General features: G+C 47.7%; 1 protein-coding gene and 1 long non-coding RNA gene across 2 annotated transcripts; one reads left to right on the top strand and one right to left on the bottom strand.

Annotated features, from left to right (window-relative positions):
* Nucleotides 1–14481: 14481 nt before the first annotated feature.
* LOC140420551 (uncharacterized) lies at nt 14482–16944 on the bottom strand. The gene is made up of 2 exons (XR_011946440.1): nt 16576–16944; nt 14482–14849 (listed from the first exon to the last, which is right to left on the bottom strand). It is a non-coding gene; the product is annotated as an uncharacterized lncRNA (long non-coding RNA).
* Nucleotides 16945–17075: 131 nt separating this feature from the next.
* On the top strand, nt 17076–22182 carry LOC140420550 (uncharacterized). The gene is made up of 2 exons (XM_072504543.1): nt 17076–17197; nt 19872–22182. Exon 2 carries the CDS (start codon nt 20227–20229, stop codon nt 21484–21486), a length of 1260 nt encoding a protein of 419 aa, XP_072360644.1. The 5' UTR covers nt 17076–17197; nt 19872–20226; the 3' UTR covers nt 21487–22182.
* The last annotated feature ends 2605 nt before the right edge of the window (nt 22183–24787 follow it).

Raw genomic sequence — 24787 nt, 5'->3', positions numbered from 1 at the left:
GTTCGATTCCCGGCTTGGGTCACTGTCTGTGTGGAGTCTGCACGTTCTCCCCGTGTCTGTGTGGGTTTACTCCAGATGCTCCGGTTTCCTCCCACAATTCCCGAAAGACGTGCTGTTAGGTAATTTGGACATTCTGAATTCTCCCTCTGTGTACCCGAACAGGCGACAGAATGTGGCGACTAGGGCTTTTCACAGTAACTTCATTGCAGTGTTAATGTAAGCCTACTTGTGACAATAAAGATTATTATTAATTAACCCTTTATTGCTACATAATACTGGATCTAAGACAGCTGGTTCTCTAGTTGGTTCCTCAATTTACTGTTCTAGAAAACCGTCCCTACACAGTCCGGAGACTTGTCCTCCACAGCATCAGTGCTCATTAGGTTCACACAGTCTATTTGCAGATTGAAGTCACCCATGATAACTGTTTTACCCATGCTACAAGCTTCTCTAATCTCCTGATTAATCCCATGCCCCACCACTACTGTTTGGTGGTCTATAAACAACTCTTACCAATGTTTGCTGCCTCATGCTGTTTCTTAGCTCCACCCAAATAGATTCCTGACTGAGATCCTCCCTTACTAATGTACTGATGCCGTCCTTTATTATCAGTGCGACATCACCCCCTCTTCCTTTTTGCCTGCATCATCAGCAAACTTAATGACAATACCGTTGGTCCCGTCATACGAGTCATTGATATAAATTGTAAAAAATTGAGGCACCAGCACTGATCCCTGTGACACACCGCTCATTACATCTTGCCAACCAGAAAATGACTGATTTATGCCTACTCTCGGTTTTCTGGTAGCTCGCCAATCATTCACCGTGAAAGATTGTTCTGGGGTTAAAGGCTGCCAGACAGAGAAAAGAATGGAACCCTGGGGAATGAATCATCACTTTGGACTGATTCTGAAACGATTAAGTTTCGACTTCCGGGGTAGAGTAAAATATAATTGTGAAGTGCGGTTTTTGATTGTGTGAAGGGCAATGTTCTATTTTATACTTTAATGTGTAGGTTTCCTACAAAAGTAATGTTTAGTCAATGCTGTTTCTAATAATAATGAGTTGGATGATGGAATCGAATGCATGGCGGCTAATTTAAAAAAAATAAAGTTAAAGTACCCAATTCTCTTTTTCTTCCCACTTAAGGGGCAGTTTAGTGTGGCCAGTTCACCGACCCTGCACATCTTTGGGTTCTGTGGGTGAGACTCACGCAATTACGGGGATAATGTGCAAACTCCACTAGGACAGTGACCCGGCCTGGATCAAACCCGCGTCCTCAGAGCTGTGAGGACGCAGTGCTAACCGCTGCACCACCGTGACGTCCTTGACAGCGAAATTTGGTTACGACACAAAGATAGGTCAGAAAGTATTTTGTGACGTGGACTTAAGGAGTCTGCAAAGGACAACAAATAGGTTAAGTGAATGGAGAAAAATGTTACGGATGGAGCATAATGTGGAAAAACATGAGCTTGTCCACTTTGGCAGGAAGGATTAAATAAAACAGCAGATATAAATGGAGAAAGATTTCAGAACTCTGAGGTACAGAGGGATCTGGGTGTCCTGATACAGGAATCTCAGTAAATTTGTTTGCAGGTACAGCCAGTGACTGGGAAGGTGAATGGAATATTGGTGTTTATTGCAAAGGGACTGGAATATAAAAGTCGGGATGTTTTACTGCAGTTGTACAGGGCCTTGGTGAGACCATATTTGGAGCACTGTGTACAGTTTGGGTCTCCTTATTTCAGAAATGAGATAGTTGCAGTAGAAGCAGTTCAGAGGAGGTTGACTCCCCGGATTCCTGGAATGAGGGGGTTATCCTCTGAGGAAAGGTTTGACAGGTTGGGCCTTGTTCCATTGCAGTTGAGAAGAATGAGAGAGGATCTTATTGAAACTCGAGGGCCTGAGTGGAATTGGCAGAGAGAATGCTGGGAGGATGTTTCCCCTTGTGGCAGAGACTAGAACTCGGGGACACTGTTTAAAAACCGGGGCTGTGATTCTGTTTTCTGCTGCAGTGCGCCCCGCTGGCTGTGGGATTCTCCGTCTCACCAGCCGGTCAATGGGGTTTCCCATTGTGGGCAGCCCCACGCCGCCAGGAAATCCCCAGCATGGGTGCACTGCTGGCAAGACGGAGAATCCAGCCCAAGGGGTTTCCCAGTTAAGATGCTGATGAGGATATTTGTTCTCCTGAGGACCCTGGGTCTGTGGATCTCTCTTCCCCAGAGAGTGGAGGGGCAGGGTCAGTGAATATGTTTTAAGGCTGAGTTTGATAAATTCTTGATTGACGAGGGAGTGAAAGGGTGGAGGAAGGAAAGTGGAGTTGGGACCACAATCAGATCAGCCCTGATCTTATTGAATGGTGGAGCAGGCTTGAGGGGCGGAATGGCCCACTTCTGCTCCTAATTTGTATTTATAGACCCTTAACACCCGCTTCCCCAAACTCTGAAATGATTCACAGTGATAACCCTCATTGGTGACAGTGGTTAGATGTTATTCAGAGCTGACACATGCTAATGTCTGAGCAGTAGTATCAAAGTGCAGCAGCATTCCCATTACACTCTGGGTGGAAGCACCATCTCCAGGTAAATGCTCCCTGCTCTGCCCCAGATGCCATGGTCTCAGCCAGTGGAATATGTAAAACCTCAACAAATCTCTGTGCTCGGGGAATCCCTTCTTGTACTTGATTACATCACAAAGTCTATGGAGACAGATTTAACCCAATCATTGCTGAGCTAACATTCGAATGGACCAATTACAAACCTGTCATTGATCCACCTGTACCCGCCCAAGCCACGTCAAACTCTCAAACAATTGTCTTCCCCACGCTCCGTCCCCGGTACGGGGAGTCAGCATTCCCATGCCAAGCAGTGAAAACATGGTGGCCTTGACACCCAGGTGTTGTCCAGGATTCCAGGCACTCTTGTTTTCTCTGTCCTCTGGGAGCTGTTTATCTCCCTATTCCACACAGCAAGTCGTCTGTTCTCAGCTCTGCTCGATTTCTGCTGGAGTTTGGTCCCTTTTACACCTTTCGGATCAATAAAACATTTGGTCAGTGAAGACCCAAACCACAATTTCCCATCCTGTCACCTGTCAACCATCCTTATCCAGAGCGTAATCACAACAGGAATAAAAAAACAGGAGAAATGGAACAATCAAATTCAAAATAAATCCACAGCCAGTCAATGAATTTAATTTAATGTTCACTAATTAGCAAGAAAACCTGAAGTAGGAAGTCCCCCAGGATTTTTACAGCCCACACCGCGAGGGGGAGGAAAACTCTCTCTCCGACCCCTCAGTCAATTTCACTTTGTGGGGCTGGGGGAGAGAATGGAGCAGTGGGACTGACTGGTTGGCTCGACATATATTTGACATTGTCTCGATGGGCCAAATGGCCTCCTTCTCTGTCCTTATGGCTCTGATCTAAAGAGAAAATTTCAGCCTCTATAATCTCTCCAACTCACTGAAGTCCCTTATCCCTGGTGCCATTCTCGTCAATCTCCCCTGCAATCTCTCTGAGAACTTCACATCTTCCCTGCGATGCGGGGCCCATATATAGGGTTCCATTCTGGAGGGAGAGAATTGAAAAACGGGGTAATGTTGTTTAGAACCAGGGTTAGATTACACAGGGAGCACTGACAACATTTATGATTTCCATTCAGAAAAAGGAAATAGAGGCACTGGATAAGGTGTAACAAAGATTCACAAGAATACCAGAATTGAGAGCATTTCACCCTCTGGAAAAGCTGGGGCTTTTCCCTAGAATAGAGAAGACTGAAGGGTGACCTGATGGTAGTTTGAAGTTTGCAAAGCAACAGGGGAACATTGGACTTAGGAGCAGGAGTAGGCCATTCGGCCCCTCAAGCCTGCTGCACCATTCAATAAGATCGTGGCTGATCTGACTGTGGTCTTGGCTCCACCTTCCTCTCTGCTCCCACCCCCATAACCCTGGACTCACTTGTCTGTCAACAATCTGTGGAACTCAGTCCTGAATAGATTCAGTGAGCCAATGATCCACTGCTGTCTGGGAAGAGAATTCCACTCTCATCACCCTCTTGAGGCACAAAATAAAAATCATCATCTCTGTCTTTAATGGGAAACCTCTTATTCTTAAAATCTGCCTCTGAGTTCCTGTGTCCCCCACAAGAGGAAACATCCTCTGGGTATCTACCTTGTCCAATCCCCTCAGAATATTCCATGTTTCAATAAGATCACCTCCCATTCTTTCAAACTCCAGTGGGATTGGGCCCAACCTGTTCAACCTCTTCATCCAATCAGCCCCTCATCCCAGGAATGGGCCAAGTGAACCTTCTCTGAACTGATTCTAAAGCAATTATATCTTTATTCCCAAATACGGAGACTGAATCTGTACACAGTATTCCAGATGTGGTCTCACCAAGGCCCTGTACAGCTGCAGTGAAACTTCCCTCTTTTATAATCCTTTCCCTTTGCAATAAATGTCCATATTCCATTTCCCTTCCCAATCACCTGCTGTGCCTGCACACTAAGCTTTTGTGATTCCTGTACCAGGACACCCAGATCCCTCTGTGCCTCAGAGTTCTGCAATCTCGCTCCATTTGAATAATATACAGCTTTTCCATTCCTCCTGCCAAAACAGACAAGGTCACATTTACTCCCGTTATTCTCCATCTGCCAGATTTCTGCCCACTCACTGAACCTGGCCACATCCATTTGCAGAATCTCCACCTCCTGGTGACATCTTTCCTCTCTACCCTGATGTCTTTGCTCAATTTAACTTTCATATATTTGATCTCTTCATCTAACTCATTGATGTAGATTGTAAATATTTGAGGAACCAGCACTGATCCCGGTGTCACTCCACCAGTTACAGCTTGACAATCAGAAAGGGATCTATTTATCCCTACTCTTCTTTCTGTTAGTTAACAAATCCTTTATCCATGTAAATATGTCCCCCCCCCCCCCCCCCCCCCCGCACCATGGCATCTTATCTTGTGCAGTAACCTTTGATGTGACACCTTATCAAATGCTTTCTGGAATTTAAAGTCCGCCACATCTACCGGTTCCCCTTTATCCACCTTGAATGTTATTGCATGAAAAAACTCTAACAGATTAGTTATACACAATTTCCCTCTCACAAAGCCATGTTGGCTCTGCCTGAGCACATTATGATTTTCTAAGTATCCTACTGTAATCTCCTTAATAATGGATTCTCAGACTTTCCCTATCACAAAGTCAAACAATTATAGGCCGGTTAGTCTTATGTAGTGGTGGGCAAATTACTAGAATCAATCCTGAGAAATAGGATTGACTGTCACATAGAAAGGCATGGACTAGTCAAGGATAGTCAGCATGGATTTGTTAAAGGAAGGTCTTGCCTCACAAATTTGATTGAATTCTTTGAGGAAGTGACAAACAAGAAAGGTTGATGGAGGTAGTGCAGTGGATGTTGTGTACATGGATTTTAGCAAGGTGTTTGACAAAGTCCCAATTGGTAGATTGGTCAAGAAAGTGAAAGCCCATGGGATATAGAGCAATGTGGGAAACTGGATAAAAAGTTGGCTTAGTAACAAGAAACAAAGAGTAATGGTCAATGGCTTCCCTTGCAATTAGAAAGTTGTTTCAAGTGGTGTTCCACACGGCTCGGTTTTAGGACCCTTACTGTTTGTGTTATAGATTAACGATTTGGACGTGAACGTGGGAGCACGATTGGGAAATGTGCAGTCGACACAAAGATTGGCCAAATGGTGGACTGTGTAGAGGATAGATACAATCTCCAGAATGATACAAATGGATTGGTGGAGTGGGTGATAAAGTGGCAGATGGAATTTAACACAGAGATGTGTTTGGTCATGCATTTAGGGAGGTCAAACAGTTGTAGGGAGTACACCATAAATGGGAATGTACGAAGAGGGGTAGATGAAGTGAGAGATCTTGGTGTACAAGTACACGTATTGTTGGGCCCAGAAAAGTGTCGCTACGGGGAGAGATTGGATAGTTTGGGGTTATTTTCTTTGGAACAAAGAAGGCTGGTGGATGACTTAATTGAGGCGTACAAAATTATGAGGGGGAGAGATAGAGTGGACAGGATAAAATTGTTTCCCTTGATGGAGAATTCTAGAACCAGGGGACATAAATTCAAGATAAGAAGCAGAAAGTGGAGAGGGGACATGAGGAAGAACTTTTTTATGCAGAGGGTAGTTGGTAGGAATCTGGAATTCGCTGTGCGAGTTGGAGGAGGAGGCAGAGATCCTAAACTCTTAGTACCTGGCCCTGCACCTTAAGTGCTCTAAGCTACCAGGGCTATGGACCGGGTGCAGGAAGGTGGGATTGGAACATGCCAAGTATTCATCCAGATACTTTTTAAAGGATGTGAGGCAACCCGCCTCTACTACCCTCCCTGGCAGTGCATTCCAAACTGTCACCACCCTCTGGGTCAAAATGTTTTTGCTCAAATCCTCCATAAGCCTCTTGCCCCTCACCTTGAACTTCTGTCTCCTCGTAGCTGACCTTTGAACTAAAGGGAACAGCGGCTCCCTATCCGTGTCTATGCCACTCATAATTTCTTACACTTTGATCAGGTCATAGAATCATAGAATCCCTACAGTGCAGAAGGAGGCCATTCAGTCCGTCGTGTCTGCACCGGCCCTCTGAAAGAGCACCCTACCTAGGCCCAATTCCCCACCTCAAGGCAATTTAGCATAGCCGATCCATCTAACCTGCACATCTTTGGACTGTAGGAGGAAACTGGAGCACGCGGAGGAAACCCACGCAGACACAGGGAGAACGTGCAAACTGCACACAGACAGTCGAACCCAGGTCTCTGGCGCTGTGTGGCAACGGTGCTAACCATTGTGCAATCATACCGACCTTCAGTCTTTTTTGCTCCAATGAAAACAACCCAAGCCTATCCAACCTCTGTTCACAACTTAAATGTTCCATCCCAGGCAACATCCTGGTGAATCTCCTCTGCACCCTTCCAGTACAATCACAGTCTTCCTATAATGTGGCAACCAGAATTGCACACAGTACTCCAGCTGTGGGCTCACCAACGTTCTATACAACTCCAACATGACCTCCCTGCTTTTGTAATCTATGCCCCAATTAATAAAAGCAAGTGTCCCATATGCCTCTTTTCACCACCCTATTAACCTGCTCTTCTGCCTTCAGAGATCTATGGACAAACCCACCAATGTCCCCTTGTTCCTCGGAACTTCCCACTGTCAGGCCAATTAGTGAATACTTCCTTGTCAAATTTCAACTTCCAAAGTGTATCACCTCACACTTCAGGGTTCAATTCCATCTCCTTTTTTCTGCCCATTTGACCATCCCGTCTGTATCTTCCTGCAACCCAAGACACTCAACCTCACTGTTTCTTTTTATAAATTTAGAGTACCCAATTCATGTTTTCCAATTAAGGGGCAATTTAGCGTGGCCAATCCACCTAGCCTGCACATCTTTGGGTTGTGGGGGCGAGACCCATGTAAACACGGAGAAATGTGCAAACTCCACACGGACAGTGACCCAGAGTCGGGATCAAACCTGGGACTTCGGCATTGTGAGGCCACAGGGCTAACCCACTGCTGCCACCGTGCTGCCCATCTCAATCTCACTGTTAACCACCTGGCCAATCTTTGTGTCATCTGCAAACTTACTGATCGTACCCCCCACATCGTCATCTATGTTGTTTATATAAATGATGAACAATAGGGGACCCGGCACAGATCCCTGTGGGACACCACTGGACACTGGCTTCCAGTCACTAAAGCAGCCGTCTGTCATCACCCTTGGTCTCCTACAGCCAAGTCAATTTTGAATCCACCGTATCAAGTTACCCTGTATCCCATGTGCATTTGCTTTCTTAATAAGTTTCCCATGTGGGACCTTGTCAAAGGCTTTGCAGAAATCCATATAAACAGCATCAACTGCACTACCCTCATCTACACACTTGGTCACATGCTCAAAAAATTCAATCAAATTTGTTAGGCATGACCTCCCTCTGACAAAGTCATGCTGACTAATCCTGATCAATCCTTGCCTCTCCAAGTGGAAATAGATTCAGAATTTTCACCAACAGTTTCTCTACCACTGAGTGAGACTCACTGCTCTTTAGTTCCCTGGCTTATCTCTACAATCTTTCTTAAATAGTGGGACCATATTAGCTGTTCTCCAGTCCTCTGTGGCCAGAGAGGAGTTAAGAATTTGGGGCAGAGTCCCTGCAATCTCCTCCCTTCCCTCCCACAGCATCCTGGGACATACATCATCTGCATATGGAGATTTGTCCACTTTTAAGCCTGCCAACATCTCCAATACCTTGTCATTCCTTATTTGCTGAGGAATCTCACAGTCTCTCTCCCTGAGTTCCATATCTACCTCATTCTCTTGGGTGAAGACAGATGTGAAGAATTTTTCAACATCCTGCCAATGTCCTCTGGCTCCATCCACAGATCCCCCTTGTCCCGAATGGCTCCTACTCTTTCCCCGGTTATTGATATACTTACAGAACATCTTGGGATTTTCCCTACTTTTGCCAGCCAGAACTTTCTCATATCCCCTCTTTGCTCTCCTAATTGCTTTCTTAAATTCCATCCTGCACTTTCTGTACTCCACTAATGCCTTTGTTGATTTGCTCCCCTTGTACTTGCTAAAACCCTCTCTTTTCCATCTCATCGTATCCTGAATGTCTCTGGCCATCCATGGTTCTCTGTGCTTGTTACCCTCGAGGAAACATGTTGGGCCGATACCCTCCCCATTTCCTTTTTGAATGCCCCAGTGCTCTTCTGTAGATTTCCCCACAAGTAACTCTTGCCCTCCCTTGGCCTTATTTTACTAAAATCCACTCTCTCCCAATACACAACCTTTTTTTTGCAACTTATCCATTTTATTTTGTACCATGTTGTGGTCGCCATCACTAAAATGCTCCCCCACCAACACATCAACCACCTGCCGGCTTCATTGCCCAGAATTAGGTCCAGCACTGCACCATCCCTTGTTGGACCCTCTACATATTGAGCTAAAAGGTTCTCCTGCATACATTTTCAGAACTCTACTCCATCTGCTTGTTAGGTGGATTGGAAATTCTGAATTCTCTCTCAGTGTACCTGAACAGGAGCCGGAATGTGGCGACTAGGGGATTTTCACAGTAACGTCATTGCAGTGTTAATGTAAGCCTACTTGTGACATTAATAAAGATTATTATCTAAACTCTTAACATGATGACTATTCCAATTAATGTTGGGAAAGTTGAAATCACCTTAGATAATTACCCTATTATTATTTTTACACACCTCCATGAATTGCGCACATATGTGCTCCTCAATTTCCCGCTGACTATCTGGGGGTCTATAATAAACACCCAGCAATGTGACTGTCCTTTTCCTCAAGTACTATGGACGAGGCTGTTTGTTGGCAGTTCCAAGCTGAAGTTCTGACCTTAATTCCCAACTGTATAAATCATGCCACATCTGATTCTATCTATTTATATATTCGAGCTAGTTTACCCTCAGACTCAATTTCCTTCCTACCTCTTTATTATATTTTTGGTCATTTTTTGCTGCTTCTTAAAATCGGTCCCAGCTTTGACCGAACACAAACCTTTTCAGATTTGTACAGCACTTTCAGTTTAATCCTTGCAGAGACGGACCGCCTGGTAAAAGAGATTCTACGAGTCGATAGGAGGTACGCGGAGACTCCAGAGTTAGGGCATTTAAGGGAACGGCGGAGGCTACAGGCGGAGTTTGGCTTGTTAACCACAGGGAGGGCAATGGAATAGCTCAGAAAGGCGAGGGGGGGGGCGATATACGAGCATGGTGAGAAGGCCAGCAGGATGCTTGTACAGCAGCTTAGAAAGGGAGAGGCAGCTAGAGAAATAGGGAAAGTTAGCGTCGGGGATGGGAACTTAGTTGGGGACTCGGTCGGGGTTAGTAAAACGTTTCGGGATTTTTACAGCAGGTTGTACGGGTCAGAACCCCCTGTGGGGCCGGAGGGGATGAGGCACTTCCTGGAGGGGCTGACTTTCCCGAAGGTGGACCGGGAGCTGGTAGTAGGACAGGGAGCCCCGATCGGGTTGGAAGAGATAGTGGAGGGTTTGAAGGCCAAGCTGCCGGGTAAGGCCTGGGATTGGACGGGTACCCAGCGGAGTTCTATAAAATGTTCTCCGGGATATTGGGACCGGTGCTGATGAAGGTGTTTATCGAGGCAAGGGAAAGGGAGGTTCAGCCCCAGATGATGTCACATGCAACAATTTCGCTTATGGAATGGAATGGAACGGGGGGGGGGGGGGGGGGGGAGTGGGATGGAACAGGGGGGGGCAGTGGGATGGAACGGGGGGGGGATGGAACGGGGGGGTGGGGGTGGGATGGAACGGGGGGGGGGATGGAACGGGGGGGGGGGGGATGGAACGGGGGGGGGGAATGGAACCGGGGGGGGGGGCAGTAGCATGTATGTAGTCCCCTCACCCCCCCTCCTAGAATCCCCCCATCCACTTCCTCTTGCAAACGCCTGACCCAGTATCGATCCCCTCCCCCCACCATTCACACCTCCCAGGTCCATTGAAACCTGTTTGACCAGGCTCCAATGTCTGCGCCCCCCCATCACACTCCCGTTCTCTAATCACCCGACGTTTCCTCGTGTGGTGACCCCTGCCAGAGCCCCCCCTCTTCAGTAACCCAGCCCCACGTGCTCAAAACCCATCTCCCTGAAACCAAGAAACTATATAGAACTGCACCCATAAGGAAAAAAACACAACACACGTAGATAAACTCCTCCCCCCCCCCCCCCCCCCCCCCCCCCCCCGCCATTTAAGCAACAGAAACCAAACCCCAGTCAAGTAGAAAACCCTCAATAAGAGAACACAATCCCCGTCCCCACCAACCAAGCCCAAATCCCAACTCTCATCTCAGTCCCAGTCCTTCAGCCTTAACAAACGCCTCCACCGCCTCAAAATAAAAGTCCTTTGAGTTATGAGTCACTCTCAGCTTTGCTGGGTAGACCACTCCAAATCTCACTCTGCTGCCGTACAATGCCCCCTTCACCCGTCCAAAGGCCGCCCGCCTTCTCACCAACTACTCCGTCAGATCTTGGTATCTGCATCTACCAACACCTTCCCACTTCATATCAGCTAACTAATGGCATTCTGCTCTTTTTTACTGCTCTGGTAGGGAAGGCCACCCGAGGCTGCACTTAGCATTATTCCTGCACTGAGGATCTCCTCCGTGCAGGATGAGATCGGGATGCCGTTTTGAAATGGCGTCCTGAGCTCTTGACCCCCTGACTCGACCCCCGGACCAACTCACCTGTAGGGGGGTCCTCGGGCCTCCCCACACCACCTCACATGGGCAGTGCACCCCCGGGCTTGAGCCCTGGAGCGAGCAAAATGCCAGCCTGACACCTTGGCATTGCCCAAGTGGTACCCTGGCAGTACCCCTGCCAGCCTGACAGTGATATCTGAGCACCCCAGAAGTGCCAGGCTGGCACCTGGGTGGCACTGCCAGGGTGCCTACATGGCATTGCTAGGTTGCCCAGCTCAAACCTTCTCCTTCACGTGGTAGCTGTGGAAGCAGACTATAACTGCCCTTGATGGCCCATTCACTCCAGACTTCAGCCTGAGTGACCGATGTGGCCTGTCCCACTCGGAGCGGAGGGTTCTTCCCCCCTCCCCCATCAACTCAGCAAAAATCTTTGCAAAGTACTCGGTCGGCCTAAGGCCCTCCACTCCTCAGGCAGGCCCACAATGCTCAAATTCTGCATCCTTGACCAGTTCTGCAGGTCCCCTACCTTAGTTCTGAGCCTTTTGTTGACCTCTGTCACCCTCCACAGCTCCTCCCCCATCGAGGTGAACTGGTTGCTGTGTTGCAACAGTGTCTCCTCCACCCCCTTCAACTTCTTTCCTTGCTCCCGCACCTTGACCGACGTCTTCTTCTCTGCCGCCTTTACCAGGGCAATCGCCTCCTTCACCACTCTAAAGTGAAGCAGGCATCTCCCTCCAAAGCACCTCCAAATGCTTGGCAAACAGCCTTTCAAACTTGACTGTAGTGGTAAGACCCTGTTTGTGCTAAAATGACTGATTGCAGGCATGATGGGAAGGTATTGGTCAACTTGAAATGAGGCCTGGTACCTTTTGACCAGTGACCAGAGTCTGCAATGCACTGATGGAAAAGATTGTGAAATGCCGAGCAGAACCTGAGTTGACACCTTTAACCCCAATGTCTGAAGAATGGATCTAGGGTTAGAAGAAAAATGTCATTCGACAGTTCGAAGTAGAGTAAATTTGACCTGTCTGGGACACGGGTCAGAAGGAGAATAAGAACCAAGCCTTGAAGATTCCATTTCAGCGACGACCGAGGATCAACCGGGACAAATGGGTGAGGCTCAGAGAATAGAACAGACCTCCGAGAGGAATGTGGCCAATTCAGTTCAAAGGGGTAATATCTACTTATGTCTGAAGCTCTGACATCACCTCGGTCAGAGTTTCCCCGGTGAGGGGAGCGGTCCCACCCGACGACCCAGCCCCCGCCATCTTCCTTCCTGCAGGACTCACAGCAGCACTCGCTGGCGGACCTTCGCTCGCCCCCTTCGTTCCAGCACCTTTCCTCTGGGACTTCAACATTCCTCAACGTCCTTATGACTTCCCTCAACAACTCATCTAAAAACTGTCCCTAAACCAGGCATTAACGTCCAAAAATCCGAGACTCGCAGGAGCCACCTAACGTGTGCCATCCACCTACATGTTGTCACCGGAAGTCCCCGGAATGAACAATATCAATATGACACCAGCATCAACATATTAACGACAGGCCATTCATCTGCTCTGTCTGTGGACAGAGCTTCTCTCAGTCAGGCAGCCTGCTGGCACTGGGGAGAGGACATTGAAAAATGTTCCAGGAGTGGGATGGAATTCAGCCAATCCTCCAGCCTGTTGACACACCAGCGAGTTCAAACTGGGGAGCTGCTGTTTCCATGTTCTCTGTGCGGATCGAGAGTCACTCACTCATCCCACTTCCTGACACACCAGCGACTTTGTGTTTGACTGCAGGGGTTGGGCTCTGCTGAGGGAAATATTCACTCTATGTGAGCCCCTCAGAATTACACACAACTCAATTCAATCTCCCCTCAGCCTCCTCTGTTCCAATGAGAACAACCCCAGCCTCTCCAATCTTTCCTCATAGTTAAAATTCTCCCTCCTGGGTAACATCATCATAAATCCCCTCTGCAGCCTCTCTCGTGTGATCACATCCTTCCTGTCATGTGGTGACCAGAACTGTCCACAGTGCTCCGGCTGTGGTCTAATTGGTGTTTTATACAGTTCCAGCACAATCTCCCTGTTCTTATATTCTTGGCCCTCGGCTCCTAAAGGAAACAATCCCACCTGCCTTCCTTTTCTTAAATATAAATGTCGATTAACCAATTAATTTTTTCCAATTACGGGGCAATTTACTGTGGCCAATCCATCTATCCTGTGCATCTTTGGGTTGTGGGGGCAAAACCCACGCAAACAAGGGTGAATTTCATTTCATTTTTCATTTTAATTTCATTTCATGTGCAAACTCCACACGGACAGTGACCCAGAGCTGGGATCAAACCTGGAACATCGGTGCCGTGAGGCAGCAATGCTAACCACTGTGCCATCGTGCTGCCCCCACCTGCCTTCCTAAGCATTGAAGAGAGAGAGAGAGGCAGCTGAGAGAGACGGGGAGAGAGAGGCAGCAGATGGAGAGAGAGGCACCAAAGAGAAGAGAGGAGCACCAGAGACAGGAGAGAGATAACAGAGAGACAGAGGGCAAGAGGGGCAGCAGAGGGAGAGAGAGGCACCAGAGGGAGTAGCGCCAGACACTGAGAGAGGCAGGAGAGGGAGAGAGAGAGAGAGATACCCTAGTCGGTAACAAAAATAAGTAATGAAATTGAGTTCAGACAGAGATCTGCATGAACTGACACCACTTTGTTCACAGATTAACAGAGTAATCACTGTACTTGAATCAATGTTATTCACTTTTGGAATTGAATGAATTCAGGGTCAGATTAACTGTATCATCCCCAGTATCAGATAGGTCTGTTTAATACAAAACAGGGTTAAACCCAGTGTCCAATATTACAGGTCTCTGTGGCTGTTGGATGCCTGGTTTCACTGTACAGCTGACAAGTCCACAGCTTCAGTGAACTCATCTACCCAGGGTCTGTTTCTAAACCCTCATCACAACATATTACCTGGTTAGCTATTGTATATATCATCATGGTCAGACAGCTCACACAAAGCTCAACCAGAAACTATGGTTCTTCTTTCTACTGATCCCAGCTCCGACAAGGGGTCACAGCATCTCCAGCCCTCAGCTCTGTTACTAGGCTGTAATTGACACGAACAACAGAGAGACAGCAAGTTGCCTGAGGCATAAATGGAAAGTTGAAACTTGTGACTCAAAACCAACTGTGTAAGATCTCTGAAAAGATCAGGAATTTTGAAAGATGAATTCTAAACCCAGTGAACAAATTAATGAGTCATAAGACAAAAACTTCAGGTTTTATGACTTTACTGCAACAAACTAGAAGCAATAATGCCTAAACACTATTTTTATAGGGAACGTATCCCTTGAACTATAAAGAGAATGTTGCCCTTTTACTTTTAAGGCAATCAAAAATCACACTCCATGGTTACGTCGCTGAAGTTGTCACTCAATTCTCCTGGAACCAGCCCAATGTGATTCTTCATTCCTGTGTTTACTTCCATTCTGTTCCTTTGCCTGACTGGCAAACCTTCACCCCAGAAGTGTCTTTTGCAGTGATGGTTCTCCTGATGATATTCAGGTCCCCATAAACCAAGTGACTCTTCCAAATCCTGAAGTGGCGTTAGGTTTTTTTTCTGAAAATCTTCATCTAATATCCTGTAAAAGGAACTTACAAATGGAAATTGAGAACAGGCAATTCTAGTTTCCATCCAACACACTCTCCCTCCATTCCCACTCTGCTGTAATATTCATCCTCCTAATTCTCTAAAGGTGCTGATTCAGACTGACTGGCATATCCCTGCTCACTGCTTCCCGTTTTGGAGAGGCCTGAAAATCTCCATGCAGACTGCCAGGCATAAATATGTCTATATTACTGAACTCAAAATGTGTGAAACATACAGACTAGATTCACTTCCTTTCTCTTCAGTTGCTGCAAGTTACCAATGACCCCTCAGAATGAGAAAAGAAATGGAAAGATAAAGTGGACTTGGAGCGGCTGCTGCCTCTTGTGGGGCATTCCAGAACGAGAGGTAATAGTCTTACGGTAAGCGGTAGCAAATTCAAAACAGTTTTAATTTAAAAAAAATTTTTTTTTTTTAGAGTACCCAATTATTTTTTTTCCAATTGAGGGGCAATTTAGTGTGACCAATCCACCGATTCTGCACATCTTTGGGTTGTGGGGGTGAAACCTACGCAGACATGGGAAGAAAGTGCAAATTCCACACAGACAGTGACCTGGGGCCGGGATCAAACCCAGGTCCTCAGCACCGTAGACAGCAGTGCTAACCACTGGGCCACAGTGCTGCTCTATTCAAAACAGAGTTGAGGAGAAACTGCTTCTCCCAAAGGGCTGTGAATCTGTGGAATTCACTACCCCAGAGTGTGGTGGAGCTGGGACAGTGAGTAAATTTAGGGAGGAGTTGGACAGATTTTTAATCGGGTTGAAGGGTTCTGAAGCACTCAGGACGGTGGAGATAAGGCCAGGATGAGATCAGCCATGACTCGGTGGGCCAAATGGCCTAATTCTGCTCCTCTACCTATGAACTCCTCAGAAGACAAACATGGGACACAACCGGCAGAATACCCTTCGTCGTCCAGTACTTTCCCGGAGCGGAGAAACTACAACATCTTCTTCACAGCCTTCAACACGTCATCGATGAAGATGAACATCTTGCCAAGGTCATCCCCACACCCCCACTACTTGCCTTCAAACAACCGCGCAACCTCAAACAAACCATTGTTTGCAGCAAACTACCCAGCCTTCAGAACAGTGACCACAACACCACCCAACCCTGCCATGGCAATCTCTGCAAGACGTGCCAGATCATCGACATGGATACCACTATTACACGTGAGAACACCACCCATCAGGTACGCGGTACATACTCGTGCGACTCGGCCAACGTTGTCTACCTCATACGCTGCAGGAAAGGATGTCCCGAAGCGTGGTACATTGGCGAGACCATGCAGACGCTGCGACAGCGAATGAACGGACATCGCGTGACAATCACCAGGCAAGTTCTCCAAGGCGGACTTCAGGACGCGCGACAACGCAGAATCGCCGAGCAGAAGCTTATAGCCAAGTTCCGCACACATGAGTGCGGCCTCAACCGGGACCTGGGATTCATGTCGCATGACATTCATCCCCCACCATCTGGCCTGCGAAATCCTACCAACTGTCCTGGCTTGACACAATTCACACCTCTTTAACCTGGGGTTACCCCATCTCTGGATCTGTAAAGATTTAATCACCTGCTAATGCTCTCATTCCAAGCATTGTCTGGCAACTTTGAATCTGACTATATATATGTTTCTGGAACAGACCTCTTCATTCACCTGAGGAAGGAGCAGCGCTCCGAAAGCTAGTGACATCGAAACAAACCTGTTGGACTTTAATCTGGTGTTGTAAGGCTTCTTACTGTGCCCCAGTCCAACGCCGGCATCTACACATTATGAACTTCTGAAAGGGGCAGACATTGATTTGCTCCCAGATGTTGCCCAGAGGAGGAAGTTTTCGTCTGAAACCCATTGTTCAACCTCCACATTGTTACATCACAAAGGAGCTAATCCTCTAAATCAGCCAATAGGAATCAATCCGCTCCGGGGTGACGTCACTGCATTAGTGCGCACACGCCGGCGCGCGGACACGCGAACCCCGCCCCCACCCTATGTTCCCTCTCCTCCAACACATCCTCGAGACGGTTTCCAGGCAACCGGCTGACAGTTCCGGCCGTCGGAGATCTCCCCCTCCCGGGACTGCGCATATCTCAGGGGAGAGGGGAGGCTGCGCATGCGCGGGGTGCTCACTTCCGCTGACCCTTCCACTCAGGCGTTGGCCAATGGGAATACTTGGAGGACCGGAAAGACTCTGCCCCTCCGCCAATCAGAACTCCCCCATTGTCTCAATGCGGAAGTTGGACATGGAGGTTTCTGCCGAGCAAAGCTGTTGTTCCCCCAACCCTGAATGAGTTTGAGCTGCAGACAGACTCCTGTCTCCAACATCTGTGAGTAAAACACTTTCTTTTCTCCCCATTTCCATTTCTTTTCTCATTCTCACCATTCTCATCATTTCAATTGGTAACTTGCAGCAACTGAAGGGAAAGGAAGTGAATCCAGGGAGGTGCAGACTCTGCAAAGGTTGGCCCAGGTCTCTCTCTCTCAAATACATTGACATCCTTTGCTCCCTCAGCTTGACACATTTATTTGTCTGTCTAAAAGGATAGTCTCTTTCCGAATGTTCATAATTAAAGGGCTGGTTTCTCCAGGAGATGGCTGGCATTTAAAGGGTCACTAAACAGGCCAAATCAAACCCCGCCAATTATTTCCCTGTCAGAATACACTCCATCATCAGCAAAGTGATGGAAGGAGTCATCAAAGGTCCTATTAAGTGGCACTTATTCTGCAATAACCTGCTCCTGGATGCTCAGTTTGCGTTCCACCAGGGTCACTCAGCTCCTGACCTCATTACAGCCTTGGTTCAAACTTGGACGAAAGAGCTGAATGCCAGAAGTGAGGTGAGAGTGACTCCCCTTGACATCAAGGCAGCATTTGGCAGAGTGGCATCAAGGGGCCCCAGCTAAACTGGAGTCAGTGGGAATCAGGGGATAATTCTCCACTAGTTGGAGTCATACCTGGCCCAAAGGAAGATGGTTGTGGTGATTGGAGGTCAATAATCTCAGCTCCAGGACATCACTGCAGGAGTTCCTCAGGGCAGAATCCTAGGCCCAACTATCTTCAGCTGCTTCATCAATGATCTCCCTTCCATCATAAGGTGAGAAGTGGTGATGTTTGCGGATGACTGCACAATGTTCAGCACCATTCTCAACTGCTCAGGTGATGAAGCAGTCCATGTCCAAATTCAGTAAGTCCGGGACAATATCCAGACTTGGGCTGATAAGTGGCAAGTTACATTTGCACTACACAAGTGCCAGGCAATGACCATCTCCGACAAGAAAGGATCTAACCACCACCGTTTGACATTCAGTGGCATTCTCATCGCTGAAACCCACACAACCAACATCCTGGGGGTTACCATTGATCAGAAACTGAACTGGACTAGCCATATTAATACTGTAGCTCCCAGGGCAGTTCGAAGGCTGGGAATCCTATGGCGAGTAACACACCACCTGATGCCCCAAAGCTTGTCTACCAGACATCTACAAGCACAAGTCAGGAGTGTAATGGAATACGCTCCACTTTGCTGGTTGAGTGCAACTCCAACAACACTCAAGAAGCTCGACACTATCCAGGACAAAGCAGCCTGATTGATTGCGTCGCCTTCCACAAATATTCAAACCTTCCACCACCGACAAACAGTAGCAACTGTGTATACCATCTACAAGATACACTGCAGTAACTCATAAAGGTTCCTCAGACAGCACCTTCCAAACCCACGAACACTACCATCTAGAAGGATAAGAGCAGCAGATACCTGGGAACCCCACCACCTGGAGGTTTGCTTCCAAGTTACACACCACCCTGACTTGGAAATATACTGCTGTTCCTTCACTGTCCCTGGGGCAACATCCTGGAATTCCCTCCCTAACAGCACAGGGGATGTAGGGCAGCATGGTGGAGCAATGGTTAGCGCTGCTGCCTCACGGCGCCAAGGTCCCAGGTTCGATCCTGGCTCTGGGTCACTGTCCGTTTGTAGTTTGCACACACTCCCTGTGTTTGCGTGGGTTTCGCCCCCACAACCCAAAGACATGCAGGGTAGGTGGATTGGCCACGCTAAATTGCCCCTTATTGGAAAAAAATGAATTGGGTACTTTAAATTTATAAAAAACAAATTTAAAAACAACAGCACAGGGGATGTACCAACACCTCAAGGACTGCAGCAGTTCAAGAAGGCAGCTCACCCCTACTTCAGAAGGGCAACTGGGGATGGGTAATAAATGCTGGCCTGACCAGCATTGTCCACATCCCGTAAATACATTTTTAAAAATGTAATATCGGACAGAGATATGTCTAGTGTTATATGGTATGTATGATGGATATTATTGATGGTTCTGTAATAAAATATATGTATTATTATTTCTAGTTTTGTGATATAGTAATGTACCTACATTATATATATCCAGTCATACAGCCATTGCAGCACTGACGGAATCCATTTGGTAACTCAAGTCAATGCTGACTCTCCGCAGTAATCCAGTCAGTCCCATTCCCCCTTGACATCCCTGTTCCCCTGCAAGTGTATTTTCTTCAAGTAACCATCTTATTTTATTTTAAATTATTGATCATCTCAACTTCCGCAACCCTTGTGGGCAGTGAGTTCCCTGTCATGACTACTCCATGACTAAATAAAATTCTTCCTCAGAATTTCCCTATCTCTAATCAGGAGAATGTATGGAGAATCTCTACTCTTGTACAGGTTTTAGTGAGTTTAGATTTGTTGATCAGCACCTTCGGGAAAGTAAGTGAATACAGGTCTCTGCGCCCAGGACAGGAAACAGTGAGCTTGGATCTGTCAATCAGCCTGGATCAGCATCTTCAGGAGAATTTGGAGGGCGAATATTAGTTATAGCAGAGTGCGAATGGAGGGAGATTGTGTGGGATTTAGATTTAGAGCATTTCAGGGAAAGAGCGAGGAAAGAATGTTCGATAGAAACTAGAATTGTCTGTTCTGAGTTTCTATCCTGTACTAACAATGATTACAATTGTAAAATCTGTTTGCAGGAAGTTCGAACGAGAGGAATTTGAGGCCGATATCTCCAACTAAATATCACGTCAAGAACTGACTGAGTCACTCCATTCTTGGGATCATCGGCCTTTGAATCTAGAAGGAGAAATGTTTGTCTATTCTGTCTGCTTCAAGAGATTTTAAACATCAGTGTGACTGGAAAAGCATCGAGACACACACACCCATGTGAGACTGTTACAGAGCACTGACTGTGGAAAGAGCTTTAACCAGTGACATAGCCTGAAAAAATACTACACCATTCACAGCAGGGAGAGATTGTATAGGTGTTCTGTGTGTGGACGAGTCTTCAACTGATCGTCCAACGCGGTGAGACGCAAGATCCCCCGGACCATGGAGAAACCATGGAAATGTGAGGATTGTGGGAAGGGATACATTGCCCCACACGAGCTCGCAAGGCATCAACGCAGTCACACTGGAGAGAGGCCTTTCACCTGCTCTCAGTGTGAAAAGGGATTCACTAACATTGGCAACCTGCGGAGACACGAACGAGTTCATACTGGGGAGAGGCCTTTCACCTGCTCTCAGTGTGAAAAGGAATTCACTGACATTGGCAGCCTGCGGAAACACGAACGAGTTCACACTGGGGAGAGGCCTTTCACCTGCTCTCAGTGTGAAAAAGGATTCACTGACATTGTTGGCCTGCGGAGACATGAACGAGTTCACACTGGGGAGAGGCCTTTCACCTGCTCTCAGTGTGAAAAGGGATTCACTGACATTGGCAGCCTGCGGAGACACGAACGAGTTCACACTGGGGAGAGGCCTTTCACCTGCTCTCAGTGTGAAAAGGAATTCACTGACATTGGCAGCCTGCGGAGACACGAACGAGTTCACACTGGGGAGAGGCCTTTCACCTGCTCTCAGTGTGAAAAGGGATTCACTCACATTGGCAACCTGCGGAGACACGAACGGGTTCACACTGGAGAGAGGCCTTTCACCTGCTCTCAGTGTGAAAAGGGATTCACTGACATTGGCAGCCTGCAGAAACACGAACGAGTTCACACTGGAGAGAGGCCATTCACCTGCTCTCAGTGTGAAAAGGGATTCACTGACATTGGCACCCTGCGGAGACACGAACGAGTTCACACCGGGGAGAGGCCATTCAACTGCTCTGACTGTGGGAAGGGATTCACTCGGTTATCCAGCCTGCAGAGACACCAGAGAGTTCACACTGGGCAGAAGCCGTTCATCTGCACTGTGTGTGATAAGGGATTCACTCGGTTACCCCACCTGCAGGGACACCAGCGAGTTCACACCGGGCAGAAGCCGTTCATCTGCTCTGTGTGTGATATGAGATTCACTCAATTATCCAGCCTGCTGAAACACAATGTCACTCACACCAAGAGCAGGCCCTTTAAATGCTCTGACTGCAGGAGGGGTTTCAAAAGCTCTCAGCTACTGATGTCCCACCAGTGCATTCACTCTGAGGAGAGACTGTTCAGCTGCTCTCACTGCACAAAGAGCTTTAGAACCTCCACCAACCTGATGAAACACGAGCGAGGTCACACCGGGGAGAGCCCGTTCACCTCTCCAACTGGGAAAAGATTCACTCGGTCATCACTTGCTGAGCCACAATGTCACTCACACCAATGAGAGACCCTTTAAATGCTCCGACTGTGGGAGTAGGTTTAAAAGCTCTCGGGTACTGATGTCCCACCAGTGCATTCACACTGAGGAGAAACTGTTCAGCTGCTCTCACTGCACAAAGAGGTTTCAAACATCATCCACATTGCGGAAACACCAGCGAGTTCACACTGGAAAGAAGCCATTCACCTGCTCTCACTGTGGGGAGCGATTCGCTCAGTCGTCCAACATACTGAGACACCAAATGGTTCACAAGTGATGATGGGTTAGATTCTGCTGTTATTCCTGCTGTTAATCACATCCAGGACTGAACCTGGAGTGGGTGAAGGGGTTTTTCTCCTCGTCAACTCCTCCTGGTGCTCGGACGTAGCGACCCTGGCGAACTACTGCTCCCCGGACCTGGAATACCCGACTGTGAAGTGCCGCCCATACTGCCTTCCACGGAGTTCACTCCTGCCATCATCACGGCGGTCTACATCCCACCCCAGACGGAAGTGAAGAAGGCGCTTGACGAATTGTAACCGCTATAAATAACAATGAAACAGAATACCCGGAGGCCATGTTCATCGTGGCCGGGACTTCAACCAGGCCAACCTCAAGAGTGGGCAGCACGGTAGCATTGTGGATAGCACAATTGCTTCACAGCTCCAGGGTCCCAGGTTCAATTCCGACTTGGGTCACTGTCTGTGCGGAGTCTGCACATCCTCCCAGTGTGTACATGGGTTTCCTCCGGGTGCTCCGGTTTCCTCCCACAGTCCAAAGATGTGCAGGTTAGGTGGATTGGCCATGATAAATTGCCCTTTGTGTCCAAAATTGCCCTTAGTGTTAGTCGGGGTTGCTGGGTTATGGGGATAGGGTGGAGGTGTTGACCTTGGGTAGGGTGCTCTTTCCAAGTGCCGGTGCAGACTCGGTGGACCGAATGGCCTCCTTCTGCACTGTAAATTCTATGATAATCTATGAAAATTCCACCAACTCATGTCCTGTCCCAACAGTGGCCCCAACATCCTTGACCACTGCTACACAAACATCATGGGCGCCTGATGATCCATCCCGACTGCACTTTGGAAAGTCGGACCACAAGATGGTGCTCCTTCTCCCGGCATACAAGCAGAAACTTAAGCGGGAGAATCCGGTTAAGAAGGTTGTGCAAATGCTGGTCTGAGGCAACAGAAGAGCTCCGACGCAACTGGTCCATATTCAAGAACTTGGCAGCTAACCTAAACGGGTATGCCAGCACCATCAGAGTTCATCAGCAAGTGTGTAGAAGATTGTGTGTCAAAGAAAGTAGTACGTACGTTACCCAACCAGAAACCATGGTTTAATCGGGAGATTCACTCCCGACTGAAGGCCACGTCTGAGGCGTTCAAGTCAGGCAACCTATACAAAAAAATCTAGGTACAACCTTATCAAAGCCAACAGGGATGCCAAGAGACAACAGAAGAGTTGTCCAGACTGAGCTAGAATCATGGACTCTCATCGATTGTGGCGAGGCTTAAACAACATAATGTGCTAAAAAGCAAAGCTGAGTAGAATCTTTAGCAACAGCGCACCCCTTCCTGACAAACTCAATGCATTCTATGCTTATTTCGAGCAGGAAACCAACAAACCTTTGTCATCTGCCCCAAGCAGCCTTGGGCACACCCATGCCCACCGTCCCAGCCTCCAAAGTCAGATTGGCCTTCTTGAAAGTGAACCCTTGGAAAACGGCGGGTCCTGACTGAGTCCCTGCCATGCACCCAGATCCATCGCGGACCAACTGGCAGGTGTGTTCGCGGACATCCTCAACCTCTCCCTACTCCGTTCTGAGATTCCCACCTGCTTCAAGAAGACCACCATCATACCGGTGCCAAAGAAGAACCAGGTAATGTGCCTCAATGAATACCGTCTAGTGGCCTTGACATCGATCATTCTGAAATGCTTGGACCACAGCTGGAGTAATGTGTGCAGTTTTACTCCCCTTACCTTAGGAAAGGTATTGCCACAGAGGAACAGCAACAAAGTTTTACCAGATTTGTTCCATGTTTGGCAGGACTGTCCTATGAGGAGAGATTGGGGAAACTAGGCCTCTTTTCTCTAGAGTTCCAAGGAATGAGAGGGGATTTCATTGAAACTTACAAAATCCATAAAGTAATAGACAGGGTGGGTGCAGGTGAGATGTTTCCCCTGGTTGGAGAGTCTGGAACCAGGGGACACAAATTCAAACTAAGGGGGAAGCCACTTAGGATCGGTCTCAGAGGAGACATTTCTTTACTCCGAGGGTTGTGAATCTTTGGAATTCTCTACCCCAGAGGGCTGTGGGAGCTCAGTCACTGAGTGTGTTTAAAGCAGAGACTGACAGATTTCTTTTTTTTGTTTTTTTTTTGTTTAATAAATTATTTTCTTCTAATTAAGGGGCAGTATAGCGTGGCCAATTCACCAATGCTGCACAACAAGTTTGGTTGTGGATCTGAGACCCACAAGTCACTAGGAGAATGTGCAAACTCCACATGGCCAGTGACCCGGGGCAGGATCGAACTCAGGTTCTTGGTGCCGTGAGGCAACAGTGCTAAACACTGGGCCACCGTGCCACCCAACTGACAGATTTCTAAATATCAATAACACAAATGGATATGGAGATAGTGTGGGGAAAAAGACATTGAATCATAGAATCATAGAATTTACAATGCACAAGGAGGCCATTCGGCCCATTGAGTGTGCACCGGCCCTTGGAATGAGCACCCTACCTAAGTCCACAACCCCACCCTATCCCCGTAACCCAGTGACCCCACCCAAACTTTTTGGACACTGAGGGCAACTTGGAATGGCCAATTCACCTAACCTGCACATCTTTGGACTGTGGGAGGAAACCAGAGCACCCGGAGGAAACCCACGCAGACACAGGGAGAAAATGCAAACTCCGCACAGACAGTGACCCAACACAGAATCAAACTTGGGACCCTGGAGCTGTGGCGCAACTGTGCTAACCACTGTGCTACCGTGAAGTGGATGATGAGCCATGATCGTATTGAATGGCGGCGCAGGATCGATGGGCTGAATGGCCAACTCCTGCTCTGACCCTCCAATGGTATAAAGATAGGTAGGAAAGTAATTTGTGAAGAGGACATAAGGAGACTACAAAGGATAGCGGTAGGTTACATGAGTGGGAAACGGAGAATAATGTGAGAAAATTAGAAATTGTCCATGTTGCCAGAAGAATATAAAAGTTTTTGATCTGAATAGTGAGAGATTGCAGAGCTCTGAGACTCCGAGTGATCTGGTTGTCCAAGAGCATGAATCAGAAAAAGGGAATTGAATACAAAAGTAGGGAGGT

This window comes from Scyliorhinus torazame, chromosome 5, assembly GCF_047496885.1.
Source record: "Scyliorhinus torazame isolate Kashiwa2021f chromosome 5, sScyTor2.1, whole genome shotgun sequence".
Taxonomy (NCBI): Eukaryota; Metazoa; Chordata; class Chondrichthyes; order Carcharhiniformes; family Scyliorhinidae; genus Scyliorhinus; species Scyliorhinus torazame.
The sequence above is the reverse complement of the archived record's forward strand: the minus strand, read 5'-3'. Positions and strand labels throughout refer to the sequence as shown.

Bases quoted from the DNA above. Each gene is read 5' to 3' on its own strand.
- LOC140420550 (XM_072504543.1), top strand. From the start codon at position 20,227: ATGGAGAAACCATGGAAATGTGAGGATTGTGGGAAGGGATACATTGCC.